We start from the raw sequence: 16,878 nt of genomic DNA, 5'->3' as shown, positions 1-16,878 counted from the left end.
GGCTGCCCTATGTATCTGAAAATGCTATACTTGGGCTAACAAGGAGGTGCCAGCAGTGTTTATGTTCACTTCACGAGGGATCGAGAGCATGTTTTTTTTCGCTTTATAGAGGGGCCCTGCTCCAGACATCTGCAAGACTACTATTTGTGCTTCTTTGCACGTGATGTCTTATATTACTACCATGATTCATGGGTGAAGATGATACAATGTTTGGAGGAGTCAGATATGGGAGATGTGGTGAAGTTTTATCACCAAATGCCATTTATTAAATAATGAAAGCGTTGATAAACGCCTATCTCTCCCTGACCTAACAAGAGATTTCCTGCCTATCAAACTAATACTAAAAGGAAAGTGAACTAGTGTCCAAAAATGTTTGTCCCTCACACTAATACATGTAACAGAATCATGCAGGAATAATTTGTCAACTTCAACATACAAGCAAAAGGCTTGACAAGAGGACTTCCTTGTGTCCAAAAGGTTCATAGTTGTTACTGTTTCCACCAGAATGGTTATGAAACAGTTCATCAAAACACAGTGGGGGAATTGTCAATTCTTTTTCACCTTTTACTTCAACCACAACCTTCTACCCCAGATACAGTATTTTAGCTTCTTTTCATCCTGGCCCACTCGCCTTCCAGGACTAACCAATAATTGTCCCTTTTCTGGTACACTCACCTACCAGGATAAAGCTCCTACTACTACTGCTTGTATTGTGTGGCAAGACTTGTTCACAACTTTCCACATTTAACTCCTCAATGGGGAAAGCTAAATCAACAACCTCTTCTGGAGTAACTCTTTTTGACTTAAAACACAATTGGCTTACAACTTCTTTCATACACAAGAGGACAATGGTTTTCACATTTATTGGTTTGACATTGTGCAGGTTGTGAATCTCTCCCCCATGTTCCTTTCTGTAAGGAGAGCTCTACCCCTGATATCTCTGATTTCTTTCCACACATCCCACTGGCTGTTGATAGTGTGATTTACAACTTTCAAATTGTCCACGTTCAATTTGCCCTGCGGTCTTTTCACTTTGGTAATGCAAGAAACAAGGCCCCTTATTTGAATGTTCCTTGTTGGTAAAATGGTACCCCTTTGATTTTAGATATGCCCTTCTTTGGTGGCTTGGACAATGTGGTTAACAATGTTTTCTTATTGGGAATTTTCTCCCCCAAAAGTCATATTCACTTTGCTTATAAAATTGTCCCTTTTTGGCCTGGACACTGCAGGTTATAATCTTCTTCGGGCCGCCCTCTCTCTTTTAAAGCATTGCATTCAGTTCATTCAAGTTTAACTGTTCGGTATTCAAAATTAGCTTTTGGGTAAAGTCGCTGTTCTGGGAGCGCCTTGGTGTTACCTCGCTTAGGTCAACTCACCGGTTATGCTGGCATCTTCTCGGGAGCCGCTTCCTCTGCTGCACTGCTCGTCAGGGTTTGCCACAGGTTTGACAGCTCCGGACGGCTTCCAGCTGACGACGCGGTCTGCTGATGGAGATCTCCCTGCTCCGCACGCACTCCGGTGTAGTCCGCTCACCGGAGCGAGATTCAGGACGCGGAGATCGCTTCTCTCCTCTAGTGCAGCCAGTCCCAGCACAGCCTCCTGCTACGCGTTGTCTGCATCTCTAGGGCACAACGACTTCTCAGCTTCCTGCTATCAATAAACCGCTGACTCCAATTTCTGCTTCACACGGCTTCTGATGCTCCTGCTTTCTCTGCACAACCCACACCTGAAGGTCCTTTAAACATTTAAAGGTCCTGCTCATGTGTTAGATTATTATAAACATTAGACCACATAATACGTTCTGGTAACTCTGCACCTCTCTTCTTCATCCCAGTAGTAAGATCATTATGAGCTCAGAATGTTCTTAGTTCAATCAGCATACAAATATTCAATTTGACCATAAACCATTAATACTGAAGAGTCTTTAGGGAAATTATTCAAAGGGTACTTTCATTCTTCCTGACCTGAGTCCCCTCCCATGTGATCATCCCGCAGAACACCAGCCACAGGGTCAGGATCAGGTAGCGTCTGCCTTTCCCTGGCCACATAAGAAGGGTCCCAGACCATGTTCTTTGGAATGGTCACCTCAGATTCATCACACAACCCTCCCCTCAAACGGATTGCTCATAACCTTCACTGGTTCTGCAGTTCCTCCTCCTCTGAATGCAGGACATATTAGTGCAACTGAGGTGATTGGGTACATAAATGTATGTATGATGTCATATCGGTATCAGTGATGCTGAGTGGACCGGCACAGAGACACACTGGACACTGTAGAGGCTGATGAAAATGCGCCCAGTGCCGTCTGACCTGGAATGACATTTGAAAAGATGAGGTATCTGTAGGAGAAACGTCTTATCCAACAAAAAGAACAATACTCAAGGTAAGTAACTTGTTCTTTTAGGCAGTTTGAATTCTATTTTGAATACATGTTAGCCAATTCCTGGGACATATAAAGGACATTTTAAGAAAGGACACATTAATTCTGTTAAAGAATAAAGGAAATATCAGAATAAATAAAAGGAATTTTGAGCACAAATGAAGGCTGTGCTAAGAGGGCAAGGAATACAAACTCTTTTTGTAGATTAACAAAAGTACAGAAACCCTGAAAGGCAACTGGTATGATTCAAGCTTGGGTTTTTTCTGCATAAAACAGGTATAAGTGAAGATAACTATAGTTGGTAATGATATATTGTTCTTGTTAAAATTGCTGCTTAATATTATAATTCCTTCTCAAAGTTTTGGTGACAGTATAACCTCCTCAACCTTTTCGGCCATGAGCAGTATGTCAGAATACCTCTTGATTGCCTGATAGACATAGTATTCAGTTACCCATTATACAGTTGCATACATGCAGTAACAGTCTCAACTGTTCTTTTACACTTTCTAGTTCTTGTTTCATATGAACATGAACAGTGGATTACACAGGGGTACTTCGATGGAACCCACATTTCCTGCTGACTTCCTCCCATTCAAGCAGCCAGAGTCCTCCACACTGCGGCCAAAAACGTTATTACCGCGTGTTAAGGTACCAACTGCTGTTTTCTCTTAAATGCTCTACTACTTTGATATCATCTATATGGCCTTATAACAACTTTACATTTAACCCTTTAAGCTATGAGAACAACCTTTTTCTCTATACCTCATCAGATGCATGCCATCTTCTCTACTTTTTATAGTGCCCAGTGCAGGTGGTGGCAGTTTTAACAACTGTTTTACCTCAGTATTCCACCAACCAATTTAGGAAAAACCAAGCATATTAAATATCCATTCGTCTAAAGGTCACAATCACCTTAAACTAAAATATTAGTGACAGGCGAACTGGTTTACTATAAAGGTGCTCATCCATACAGTATTGTTGTCAAGAATTATCAAAGCAACATTACAATTCAGCTCTAATAATAGGCAATTTAGCGCAGACTTCCTATAACTTTACTGTAGCAGATGTACACTAGTAATCCTAACTGAAAGGTTATATTTTCTCCATAGCTGTTCCTACTTACAAAAATACCAAATGTTTCTGTCTGCCCCCTCACTCTCTTGTTTTTTTATATTTAATTCTTCCTATCTATCTCTCTTTCTTATCTGTTTGCTAGGATTTTGTATATATGTATCAATCAATAACAACCAATCCGTGTTGTTTCTGTTAACATTCAGCACTGGAAAGCACTATGGTTCCCTCTGAATTTACTGAGCCCATGCACACTGAATACATAGGCATGCGCTTCTTCCAAAGCACTTTGGTGCCCTACGTAAGCTTAACACATACACGTGTACTTGTTCCAACCAGATCCTTGTATGCTCCCAAACAGTGCCTACAACTATGCAAAACCACAAAAGTGGTTAGTATAAGGAAAGCAGGAATTTGTTTTTAGATGATTATTTTGGAGCTCAAATCGGTCATAATAGTATTAATGCAAAACGTGGTGGATAAATATTTAACAATGGCTCTGCCCACAGACGAGAACCAAATGTATAACCATTGCAAAGCAGTTTCTGCTGCCTAAATATAGTGCATGAATTAACCAGTTTATTAAATTGCTCTCTACACTTTTATTGAGTGTGATTCATCTTTTATTATCTTCGGCATTTTACAATAATCCGTTTTTCAAAACATGCATGAAAAAATGCTTGTTTATCTTCATATTTACAGAGTCACAAGTCCTCATAGATGACAAATGAAAACACTTGCTGAATTTCAAAATTATACTCATCTTCAGAATGTTTCTAGCAGGAACATCAAATATATTTAAATATAAGAATCACTGTACTTTTCCTTACAACGACCATGCTTAATAACAGGAAATGAAAGACAAAATGCACCCCAAATGTAACACAAATTCTGAACGTGTAGAGCACTGGGAGTTTAAATAACCACACAAAAAAAGAAATTTCAAGCTCAAGTTTTATAATAATTGGGCATTCATTAATCAAGCTCTGACAAGGTTGCAAAAGGAAACCCTGGGCAAGAACATCACACCCAGATTGCAACTGTACATAATTCTAAACTAAGGGGGTTCTGGGAGTCTCTCTACCAGCACAAACACAGCCCATTGACCTGTTCTTGGGTGGATGGCCCCTGGGAGAGTCTCAACCAAGTCTTTAGCTCACTGTCCCTTTCACAGAGAAGAAATATCCCTGCATATCAGTCTTTGTCCTGCCCAGGGGCAGTCCAGCACCGAAATGCTAGGCAATTCTCCTCTGGACAAGAGTACCAACAGCAACCTCATACACGTGTTTCAGCCGTGTTGGGCATCATCAGTGAGGTGGAGCTGTGCCTCTCTGAGAACAGTGAGCAAGGGGTCCACGTCTGGATTCCCCTGGTAACTAAGGGTGAGACCCAAAGTTACTTAATATGCAAAACAAAGGGGGTTCTCTGAGTCTCTCTACCAGCACATACACAGCCCATTGACCCGTTCTTGGGTGAATGGCCCCTGGGAGAGTCTCAACCAAGTCTTTAGCTCACTGTCCCTTTCACAGAGAAGAACTATCCCTGCATATCACTAATTGCCCTGCCCAGGGGCAGTCCAGCACCGAAATGCTAGGCTATTCTCCTCTGAACAAGAGTACAAACAGCAACCCTGTACACGTGTTTCAGCCTTGTTGGGCATCATCAGTGAGGTGGAGCTGTGCCTCTCTGAGGGGTCCACGTCTGGATTCCCGTGGTAACTTCGGGTGAGACCCAAAGTTACTTAATATGCAAAACAAAGGGGGTTCAGGGAGTCTCTCTACCAGCACGAACACAGCCCATTGACCTGTTCTTGCATGGATGGCCCCTGGGAGAGTCTCAACCAAGTCTTTAGCTCACTGTCCCTTTCACAGAGAAGAAATATCCCTGCATATCAGTCTTTGCCCTGCCCAGGGGCAGTCCAGCACCGAAATGTTAGGCAATTCTCCTCTGAACAAGAGTACCAACAGCAACCCCATACACGTGTTTCAGCCTTGTTGGGCATCATCAGTGAGGTGGAGCTGTGCCTCTGTGAGAACAGTGAGCAAGGGGTCCACGTCTGGATTCCCCTGGTAACTTAGGGTGAGACCCAAGGTTACTTAATATGCAAAACAAAGGGGGTTCTGGGAATCTCTCTACCAGCACGAACACAGCCCATTGGCCTGTTCTTGGGTGGGTGTTCCCTGGGAGAGTCTCAACCAAGTCTTTAGCTCACTGTCCCTTTCACAGAGAAGATATGTCCCTGCATATCAGTCTTTGTCCTGCCCAGGGGCAGTCCAGCACCAAAGAGACTAAAGAGACTCCCAGAACCCCCTTTGTTTTGCATATTAAGTAACTTTTGGTCTCACCCTAAGTTACCAGGGGAATCCAGACGTGGACCCCTTGCTCATTGTTCTCTAAGAGGCACAGCTCCACCTCACTGATGATGCCCAACTAGGCTGAAACACGTGTATGGGGTTGCTGTTGGTACTCTTGTTCAGAGGAGAATTGCCTAGCATTTTGGTGCTGGACTGCCCCTGGCTAAGACTGATATGCAGGGATATTTCTCCTCTGTGAGAGGGACAGTGAGCTAAAGACTTGGTTGAGACTCTCCCAGGGGCCATCCACCCAAGAACAGGTCAATGAGCTGTGTTCGTGCTGGTAGAGAGACTCCCAGAACCCCCTTTGTTTTGCATATAATTCTACCTTCTTTTAGCACAGTTGATCTATTCATGCTAATTAGAAAAATACAATTGAAATCCCTGTTCGACTGAATTCCTTCATTGATTACTCTGAGTATGCCATTTGAACACATATGAGGTATAACAAAAAAGTACCCTCGTCCCGCTGATCAATTATCCCTCTCAATGCAATTTTAAAAACATGAAATTAACCTACCAACGGTGTGGGCCAATCTGACATACTATGCTATAAAATAAACATTATTGAATAAACTTAGCTTGATGAAGCTATACTGTTTTAACCAGAAGACAAAAGATGGGCCTTTAATGATCCTGGATGCCACAAAGTAACATAATTATACATAGCAACTGATTGATAGCCAGAGCTAACGTTGCTTCCAACTGATCAGAATATGTAGTACAAGAGAATTAAGAAGTTCTACCACTAGCCATTTCAAAAAGGTGAATTACTGTAAATACAAAAAAGTGTAACAGAGGAATTTCTGATTATTCTATTTCCTTATGTACTCCCAAGAATGCATAATGCTTTGCCAACCCCTTTGTAGACCAATCATAGCCAGAAGTAACAGTCTGTTCCAAGCATTATCAAAATACATGGACCGTTTTTGCAGGCCTTGATTACTATATGAAATGGTTTCACCACTATAGTATTGAGTTTGCTCAACTATATTTGAAAGCTGTATATATATATTTCTGAGGCTTGTGGAATCTGCTTAGATCACATGCTGTGCATTGGCCGACATCTAGTGGAAGCTGTAGAGTATTACAGTTTGTTTTTCGAAACTCGAAAATGGGCATCGACATAGGGCGTGCCAGTAATACTATCCCTAGTGTGACGTCAACTGTACCCATGATCCCTCACGCGTGTAGGGCCCTAAGATTGTTTTTTTCCGCCATACTTGTCAGAAGCATTGTTGCAGAGTTCCCCGGCTTTCAGCCATTTTTGTTAAAAATCATCTAAATTTCCCCGTTCTTTCACCCACGTCGAGATCCCAAACATCGATGCCGGTCCGAAGAACAAACAAACGTCGAGACTGCACAATGGACTTTGGGCCTCGGAAGGCCTCTGGCCTCGGGCCAGGCCTCGGAAGGCCTCTGGCCTCGGCCCTGCAAGTAGGGAGAGTGGGGGGTGGAACATACTCACACTCGCTATTATTTCCTACATACACTAGCCCGCTGCCATAAGGTGACATATGAAGAGTACTCCATTTAAATGTTGCCCCAAGTGCAACCGCAAGTACCCTTGGGTTGACAAACACGCCACCTGTAATCTCTGTTTGCCTAGGGACCACCGTGAAGCTAACTGCAGAGCATGTAGCCTTTTTAAGGCTAAAACACTAAAGGACCGCTCCACTAAACGTTGGGCCCACCACTCCAGGCAGCTCGAGGCCATGGAAGCGGTGGGTGCCTTCAGTGATGGCAGCGACGCCGCTCTTTCGGACGGCGAGGGCACAGGGACGTCGAAAGACACCCAAGCGCTAGTCCCCGACCTCAGAGGATTGTCCGGCGGGGCAGTTATGGGGACCACACCCGGCAACACGAGCACTACCCAAACTACTACACCTAAACACACTAAGGCCAGCCGAGACTCGACACGTGTGTCGAGTTCTCGGAAGAAAGAGGCACATAGAGAGCGGTCCACAGAATCGGTGTCCTATGGGCGTTCCAGGTCGAGATCGCCGCATGACATACGGCAACCGTCCACAGTTGCCAAAAGTGCCTCGCTCCCCAAAGTCACGTAGGTGTGGTCGTCAGAAAACAAATCCGACCTCCACCCCAAGCTGCACGCTTAGAGTCGGCTCCGGCAGTCCGTTTGGCGTCTGCCTCTGAGTCCCGACGCGCACACTTGAAAGATACAGAGCACATACCCCCAAAACTCAACGCCAGGGGACGAAAGATTCAGAAAAGGCCAAACCATCAGGGAAACACTCTTCTATTCATGGTAAAGGGGACAAACAGCAGAAAAAGTCATCACACTCAACTTCTGCACCCAAGGTTCACAAGGACAAACACAGGTCGTCAGATAAGGATAAATCCAAGACCCCTGTCCCTGTCACTACACCCAGACTCATCCCTCCCACTCCTCAGGATATGGGAATAGAAGAGGAACCTCAACAGGAGGTTGTCATCCCCAGTTCCAGAGAATGGAGCACTGATGACATAGACAGGGTGATGAGGAGAATGTCTTCCTTAGCTAATTTCTCCGAAAAAAATCCAGAGCATTTTCTCAGCTATCAGACTACCCCTGACAACGCTACTCCTTCAGGATCCAAGGACCCTCAGCCTCCTGGTAGGAAATCTCGGTTTGATACTCCAGCTCAGGGCCTGATTTCAGACCCTTACTACATTCAAACTTACCATCAGTATGATGAAGATTCAGACATACAGATGCTGGACGACCATACACGGGTCGATTATTATGGAGATGACGAGGGCCAGGATGGGAGGAGGAAGACGAGGCAGAAGTCTACAATATAGACTCTCCTGTTCGCAAGGAACCACAAGTTACTGACTCACCAGTAGATAACCAGCCCCTTCTAAATGAGGTCTTGGCTAGAGCTGCAGAGCACTTCCACATAGACACTCAGGGGGCGCAAGAAGAGAGGGACTTTTCAGAGGAGATCATGGGAGACAAAAGACCCATTGCTCAAGCCATTCCAATTCTGAAGTCCATCCAACGCAGAATTGATCCTTCCCTCCTCACCCCTAATCTCACCAGGGCTGTAAACCCCAGAATTGTGAAGATGTTCAGGGCCGCCCAGTCCGACCCACTTTACATAAGGGGTCAATTTAAGCCTTACTCGTTGGTAATCACTAACACCAGAAAAAGAGCGGGGACACCTCTATCATTATCTGATGCTCCCTCAGACAAGGAGAGCAAGAGAATGTATGGGTTAGGAAGGAAAGTGGCCTCCACTTCCGCTTACCAGGCAAGAATCGCCAATACCACCACTCTGCTGGCAAGCTATAATTGCCACCAGCGGGAGCAGTTAGCTGCTCTCATTGACTCTGCACCGGAACCACTAAAGGGCCAGTTAGCCCAGATCACGTCGGAGGGTAGAGCCGTGTCCGGATGCATTCTAAAGACGACCTTTGACGCCGCAGATAATGCAGGCCGGCTCATCGCAGAGAGCACCGTCATTAAGAGGCACGCTTGGCTAAGACAGTCAGGGTTTAAACCCGAGACCCAGATGTTAGGGAGAATTCTCTGTTAAGGCTCATTTCCCAAACCTAGTGAGTCCCCCAGCAGCTTTGCTGGATCTTTGGGGTTTAATTTTTTCTCCTGCTAAGAGTGAGACTCTTTTTCTCCCACTCTTAGGCATGATTTGAGAATGTCCTTTGACTATGTAATGTGTTTTATGGGCTATGGGGTCTTTTTCTCCATAGGGCTTCATGTGTTTTTGGTATATGTGTTACACAGCACCCTCAGTGCAGTAACACAGGGGTGTCATAGTGACCCCCAAACATAGACTCCATACCCTGGGACTGACTACTGTCTCACAGGGCATGTAAAGTCACCATTGACTTTACTCGTCTTAAATGTTGAACAGAACCAGTACAAACCATCATATTGTGGAAGTACTGGTAGGGGTAATTCGATTGCCCCTGGGTCTGTTTTCCAAGGGGGCACTGTCCCGTCCCCCCTTGTCGTGTTTCTGGCTGGTGGCAGTGGTTACCACGCAAAATAGTCCACCGGAATATTTCCTATGGGATTTTCCCATTCATTTTAAACGCACCACTTTTTGGTGCAATGTTAAAGATACCGCCGGGTTATTTATTTAATATTTATTCCCCGGTTGGGTCTTTTTGCCAGGACTCTGAAACCCTAACCCAAGTCGAGCCCTTTGTTCCACTTTTGGCGGGCTTCTGCACAGAAGCCTCCAAAAGTGGTGCCACTCTGTCTGGGTCTACAGGATGTGTGGGAGGGGGGGAATAGGCACCCTGTACTGAGTTGCCTTGGCAACTCAAGTCACACTCTTCTGTGATTGGCCCAGTGGTGAGCCGCCCGGCTCACCACTTAGCATGTTTGATTGACAGATAGGCTGATGAATGGGGGTTTTCTGCATAAAAGCAGGGCTTTGGGGACTGGAACTTCAGAAGTCGCCACAGGACCTAAAGAATCCGAAGAGGGGAGAAGCTGAGCCATCTACAACGACGACACCACCGGTGGAGCCCTGCTGTACGAAACTCACCACTTTCCCGACGACAGAGAAGATCTTCTTCCAGAAGAGTCTTCTTCCCTTTGAGCTGGAGGGACCAACCAGTTCGCCTATTTTCGCCTCCTGGATCGTCTTGTGGTCGAATCGCCCGTGCCAAGCACCCTGGCGACCGGATAGCCACGCTTCACCACTACCGTGAATAAAAGGGTAGTACCTTTTAACCGGGGAACTCTGCGGCTGGTTTCTTCCCTGGCAGTGCAACGACCTCCAGCTTTCCTCCACGTCGAGACCTTCTCTTCCCCTGTTCGAAGCCCCCGCTGGAGCTTTCCCCTGGACGAAGCCCCCGCTGAAGCACCCGCTGCCAGGAACAACTGCCCCCACTGGAGCTTTCTCACCATTTCAGGTACTGTGTCCCGCCTGGTCTCCCTTGCAACAGACTGTCCAAAGTGTCCCGTAAATCCCGTAAATCCTTGACTCTCTATCCTGGGGTAACCTCGGACCCGTTAACATTACCTTTCTAACTTAAATCCAACCTCTTTTTGACTTTCCTGCAAAGACTTTGAGTGCATTTCCACTGTGTGATCTTGGGCACATTCCGCCTTGCTCTCTCCAAGAGTGGCCCTGGCCTATGAACTTTTTGCTCTACAGTAGACCCTGCCTTTCTTGACTTGCTGTGGTTCTTTAAAATTGTTGGTACTGTGTGATTTTCCTATTCTGCCTTTTCTCTCCCTTTTTAAACAAATTATTGGAGTGCCATCTATGGTTACGCGCTCACCTCTGTTTTGCTAAATAAGTGGTGTCTTAACCTAGACTTGTCAAATAATTAATTAGGGAGGTGTGTATATTTCTAGTGACTGTGTTTGAACTTGCTTGACATATTAGTGCCAGTGTATTTTTACAAGTGTGTTTTTAAATAAATAATTATATACTTTTATACCAAAGCTCTGATCAGTGTTTGCTTGGGCTTCTGTATTTTTAGCCCTATTGTGTATACTCTAGATACTGCCTAACTCTTCTTGAGAGAAGTCTGACTGCTCAGCTACAGCTACCAGGTAAATCTGGGTGGTACAGACTGCTACCAATTGGGTTTACTGCTAACACCTGTAGTCTTAAACTTTTTGCAGTGGTCCCTAAGGGAACTGCACAGGTTTCTGCCTAACACCAGGCTACCCTTATCGACATACCGGTGGAACCGAATATCTTGTTTGGCAAAGCATTAGAAGAGGCACTCAAAACTGCCAAAGACGGGACAATTGACTAATAAGCCCACGAATCAAAGAGGGAATAGTAATTTTCGTCGCTCACGCGGCCAAAATTCCCAGAGGGGCTCCAATTACGCACAGGGGCAGGGTACATCGTGGGGTGGCAACCAACAGACTACCCAAAGTTACGGCAGGGGTAATAAGAGGAGCCATGGTAGAGGAAGAGGCAGCCCAGGCAGAGGCGGTACGCCGCCCGCAAAACAGTGGCGTTCCGCTCAGGGCCCTCCCACGTATCCCCAGTAGGAGGGCGTATTTCCAACTTCACCCAGGCATGGGAAGGGATCACATCGGACAGATGGGTGCTGTCCACAGTGTCCGCAGGATCGAACTGCTGGAGCGCCCCCGCAACCACCCTCCACGACAAAAGATACATTCCGTGGACCACCAAAAGATCCTCCTCGAGGAAATCGTCAATCTTCTCGCAAATGGCACGATAGAACTCATCCCGGGCTACCAGGTAAACAAGGGTATTTATTCAACTTACTTCCTTGTGCCAAAAAAAGATTTGACAATGCGCCCAGTTTTAGACTTACGCCCTGCAAACAAGCCCCAAAAATTTCACATGACTACTCTACAAGAGGTAATCCCCTCCTAAAGAGAGGGGATTACATGGCAACATTGGACATGAAAGATGCCTATTTTCATATTTCCATGTTTGCAGTGCACAGAAGATTCTTGCGCTTCAAGGTGGACAGTCAGCACTACCAGTTCAAGGTGCTGCCCTTCGGTATAGCCTCGGCTCCAAGGGTATTCACCAAGGTACTGGCGGTGGCGGCGGCACACCTACGCAGGGAGGCAATCCCAGTGTACCCTTACTACTGCAAATTCATCAATATCAGTCTGGTCGTCAGATAAGGGCGTGCAAAGCAATGTGTTTGCTAGGCATGATGGCGTCATGTATTTACCTAGTTCCCCACACGCGCCTGCGCATGCGACCCATGCAGGAATGGTTGGCGAAACATTGGTCTCAGGCAAGTGGTCAATGGGACGATCTAGTGGTCGTTTCGCCAACACTTGTACAAAGTCTTCACTGGTGGACGAGAGAGAACCTATCAAAGGGGAAACCCTTTTTCGATCCGGAGATGCAGGCTGTAGTCACTACAGACGCGTCCCTATCGGGGTGGGGAGCACACCTCCTTCACCACACAGCTCAGGGTCTCTGGTCTCACACAGTGGCCAAGAATCACATAAATCTGCTAAAGCTTCTGGCAGGCTTCAGAGTGCTTTGAGCGTTCCAACCCCACCTGGTGAACCTGTCAGTGCAGATCTTAACAGACAGCACGACAGCTACGTTTTACATAAACAAGCAGGGAGGGACTTGTTCCCCAAATCTGTCCAAGCTTGCCCAGAAAATTTGGATATGGGCACTCAGACCGAACATTTACCAGCCATCTCAACATGTTCCAGGGGATCTCAATTCACTAACAGACGCTTTGAGCAGAGATCCCCCCCCAGAAGAACACGAATGGTCTCTGCACAGAGAAATCGTAGAAGACCTCTTCTCACAGTGGGGATTCCCCACTATAGACCTATTCGCCACAAGCGAAAACAGACAATGCCCAGGATTCGCATCCAGGTTCCCCCAGCCAGACTCCAAGGGGAACGCCCTGTGGATGAACTGGTCAGGGATGTTTGCCTACGCTTTTCCACCAACGCCTCTCATGAGGAAGGTGGTCAACAAGGTGCACAGGGAATCGATGACGCTCATCCTAGTTGCTCCCATGTGGGCGAGACAACCGTGGTTCCCACTGCTGCGCAGACTAGCATTGTGTGCGAACCCATCAGACTCCCGTGCTGGAACAACCTACTATCCCAGCATCAAGGTCAAACAGTGCATCCTCAACCCAGCTCAATGAACTTGGCAGCATGGCTCCTGAAGTCATAGAGTTTGGACATCGCAACCTGCCACAGAGATGCATGGATATCCTAAGAGAATCAAGGAAACCAAATACGAGGCACTGTTACTTTGATAAATGGAAAAGATTCGTTATCTGGTGCCAGAATAAGCAAATCAACCCGATTAATTGCACTCCTTCCAATATTGTCACCTACATGCTCCACCTGCCAGACGCAATGTTGGTATTCAATTCACTTAAGGTACACCTGGCGGCGCTGTCAGCCTACACCACCTCCCATAACAAGGTGCTGTGGTGGAAAGTACCAGTGGTTAAAGCCTTCATGGAAGGGGTAAACAGACTCCACCCTCCAATTTCAAACCCACCACCTGGATGGGACCTTAATGTGGTGCTTGCTAATCTCATGGGCCCCCCTTTGAACCCATGCATAAAGCCAGTCTCAAACACCTGACCTATAAAACTGCCTTCTTAGTAGCCATTACATCCATAAGAAGGGTCAGTGAAATTCAGGCTCTGTCAGTGCAGGATCCTTTCTTTGCTGTTCATAAGGATAAACTGGATCTACGAACTCACCCTAGGTTCTCACCTAAGTTCATTTCCAAGTTCCACGTTAACCAGTCCATTGAGCTACCGGCCTTCTTCCAAGAACCCAAAAGCTCTGCTGAGGTGAAACTACACACACTAAATGTGCGAAGAGCGGCCCTCTACTATGTAGAAAAGACCAGACCGCTAAGAAAGACAGACCAACTGTACGTCTCCGTAGCTACAGGCAGAGAGGGAGATTGCATCTCTAAAGGTGCCATCTCGAAATGGATAGTTAAATGTATCCAGCTGTGTTACTCCCTTTCTGAAAAAACTCTGCATTTTTTACACCAAGAGCCCACTCTACAAGAGACACTGGGGCCACTCTGGCTTTCATTGCAAATGTATCCCTTCACACCATTTGCAAAGCAGCTACATGGAGCTCTATTCACACTTTTACTCAGCACTACTGCATTGACACTCATTCCAAGACAGATACTCAAGTGGGACAAGCGGTTCTAAGACATCTGTTCGCTCAGGACCCTTCTTACATCCCACCTCCTTCTTCTTACACTGCTCGCTAATCTATGCACAGCATGTGATCTAAGCAGATTCCACAAGCCTCAGAAGGGATACATTACTCACCGTAATCGTATTTCTGATGTTTGTATCTGCTTAGATTCACATGCGCCCGCCCTTCCTCCCCTCTGAGAGAAGGCGCATGGATGCTTGTAGTCTTATTTATGTATCTGCTTGGATAAATCTGTACTCACGCTACTCCTCATGCTACCTCATGTCAGACGAAATACAATCTGAGGGTCCTACCCGCGTGAGGGATCATAGGTACAGTGGACGTCACACTAGTGATAGTATTACTGGCACGCCCTATGTCGACGCCCATTTTCGAGTTTCGAAAAACAAACTGTAATACTCTGCAGCTTCCACTAGATGTCGGCCTATGTACAGCATGTGAATCTAAGCAGATACAAGCATACGATTACGGTGAGTAATGCATCCCATATACATTCCAGGCCCTGCGGTATCGGCCCTGTAGCTATGGTTAAGTTGCTCAACCCATAACCCATAGGAAGAGCACTTTTTGGGCGGCTTATAACTTCACCCCCCGCCAACCACCCCCCACCCCCTGTACGAATCCTCACAAAACTTTTCCAAAAAAGTATATGGCCCCCATCCGAGCGGCAGTTGTGTGATATCTGTGTTAGGTCTGCAGACTCACTTCCCTGTTCGGTCCACGGACGGGCCTCCGATTGGTCCAGGGGCCGACAGGGGGTCTACGGACATCGTACGCACCTGCTGATTGGTTGGTGAAAAGCGTGAAGTGCCTCAGATTTCTGGAAACGCTTGCTATGTTAGATTTGCGGACATCCACTGGTGTCTGCAAACACTGCGGTAAAAATCTATTAAAAAACACAACATTGCACTTGTCAAACTTATCAAACAATCTGGGGAGATGAGGGTGGATGACAATGGGATATGGCCTTAAAAAGCCACAAAACGAGCGTTTGTCTTCTCCGATGTCCGCGAACAGTCCAGGCAGTGCAGTGATGTCCACAGACATCTTAAATGATATTTGCTGGCATCTGTGTAATTGTGCATTAGAGGGTTGGTGAAAAGCAATTTTTGGATGGCTTATTACTTTAGCGCCACTCAATGAAACTGTATGAAATTTGGGAATTTTATTCTAGACCTGATTCCTGATGGTTTAGGAAAGTGTAGTGCTGTTTTGTCAAGAGGGAATAAAAATAGACGGGGGGGGCAAAATATTGTAAAGGCTTATAAATGTGTCATTTGACGAATCTACACAAAGGTTTGCAAGACGATTTTTTATCTAGATATAAATGTTTTTGCAAAGTTTGGTGGGATTTTGTCAAGAGGGGGAAAAATTAGAGGGGGCTCTCAACATATTGTAAAGGCTTATAAATGTGGTGCCATTTAACAAATCTGCACAAAAGTTGCAAAAAGTTTTTAGATCTAGATATAAATGTTTTTTGCAAAGTTTGGTGGGATTTGGTCAAGAGGGGCAACATTAAAGGGCAGTCTCAACATTTTAGATGGCTTATAACTTTGTTGCTGTTTGACGTATGCGGAAAAAAGCTTTCAGAACGATTAGAAACCCAACTTTGAATGTCTGTGCAAAGGATTTTGTCAAGTGGGGGGCAAAGGTATATCACTATTGTATGTACATACATTTTGACACTTTTGCAAAAATAAAACATGGGCGGATTTCCAGCAAACTCGTGTAAGGAGCATTGGTAAAGGCCTCAAAGCATGGTTTTGCAAATGTGTACGTGTTTTATTTTTTGACAAGTGTCATAATGTATGTACAAAAAATAGTGATATACTTTTGGTGACTGAGGTATAATCTGTGGCCATGGGCAGAGGCCAGATTGTCCGGGTCATGGCATAAGGTCATGACCCGGACAATCTGGCTACTGGCCATGACCACGAGGGACGACCAATGGGGATAAAGCGTCCATGTTCACTAGGGACCGGCTACGTGGTAAAGTTTTTCGAAACTGGGATAGGTTTGAAAGGGAAAAAAAATGTGCTTGTGGTAATATGGTCATAGGGTTGTCTCTTCGCCTTCTGCAGGCCGCTATGGAAAGGGAAGAGGGGCTCGGTACAGTGCCCCACCTTCCCTTTCCATGGTGGTCATCTTGGAAAAGGATTTTCTTTCCTACAGTGGGACACAGCGCGTGGGTAGAAAAATCCTTTTTTTAACACCCCCGGTTACTGCTTTGGCAACCTGGGGTGTTAATGGCCTTCATCCCCCATTACAGGGGCTGGAATGGGGTATAACGGTCTGGAGTCCTCATTATCCGCCCTCGCTTTGCTTCGGCCGACAACTTGGGCTGGCGGCCGTTATCTCCTGTTCCAGTCTTTGGAACAGGGGATAAACGGCACATTATTTCCATTAGCATAACACAA

At 45.9% G+C, this 16,878-nt stretch overlaps 1 protein-coding gene across 2 annotated transcripts in view; it reads left to right on the top strand.

Moving 5' to 3' along the window:
• Positions 1–16,878, top strand: part of JAKMIP1 (janus kinase and microtubule interacting protein 1) — a 3,487,328-nt gene that overhangs the window by 1,932,967 nt on the left and 1,537,483 nt on the right. Inside the window, exon 11 of one of the 2 annotated variants that reach the window (XM_069631978.1) lies at positions 2,891–3,028. The exons of the other annotated variant lie outside the window; for it this stretch is intronic. Within the exon in view, the coding sequence (XP_069488079.1) occupies positions 2,891–3,028 (138 nt within the window). The remainder of the gene's footprint in view (positions 1–2,890; positions 3,029–16,878) is intronic. 2 annotated transcript variants of the gene reach the window in all.

The sequence above is a fragment of the Ambystoma mexicanum genome, chromosome 6q (assembly GCF_040938575.1).
Source record: "Ambystoma mexicanum isolate Mex_15411 chromosome 6q, UKY_AmexF1_1, whole genome shotgun sequence".
NCBI lineage: Eukaryota > Metazoa > Chordata > Amphibia > Caudata > Ambystomatidae > Ambystoma > Ambystoma mexicanum.
Note: the sequence above shows the minus strand (reverse complement) of the source record. Positions and strands in the feature narration are given on the sequence as shown.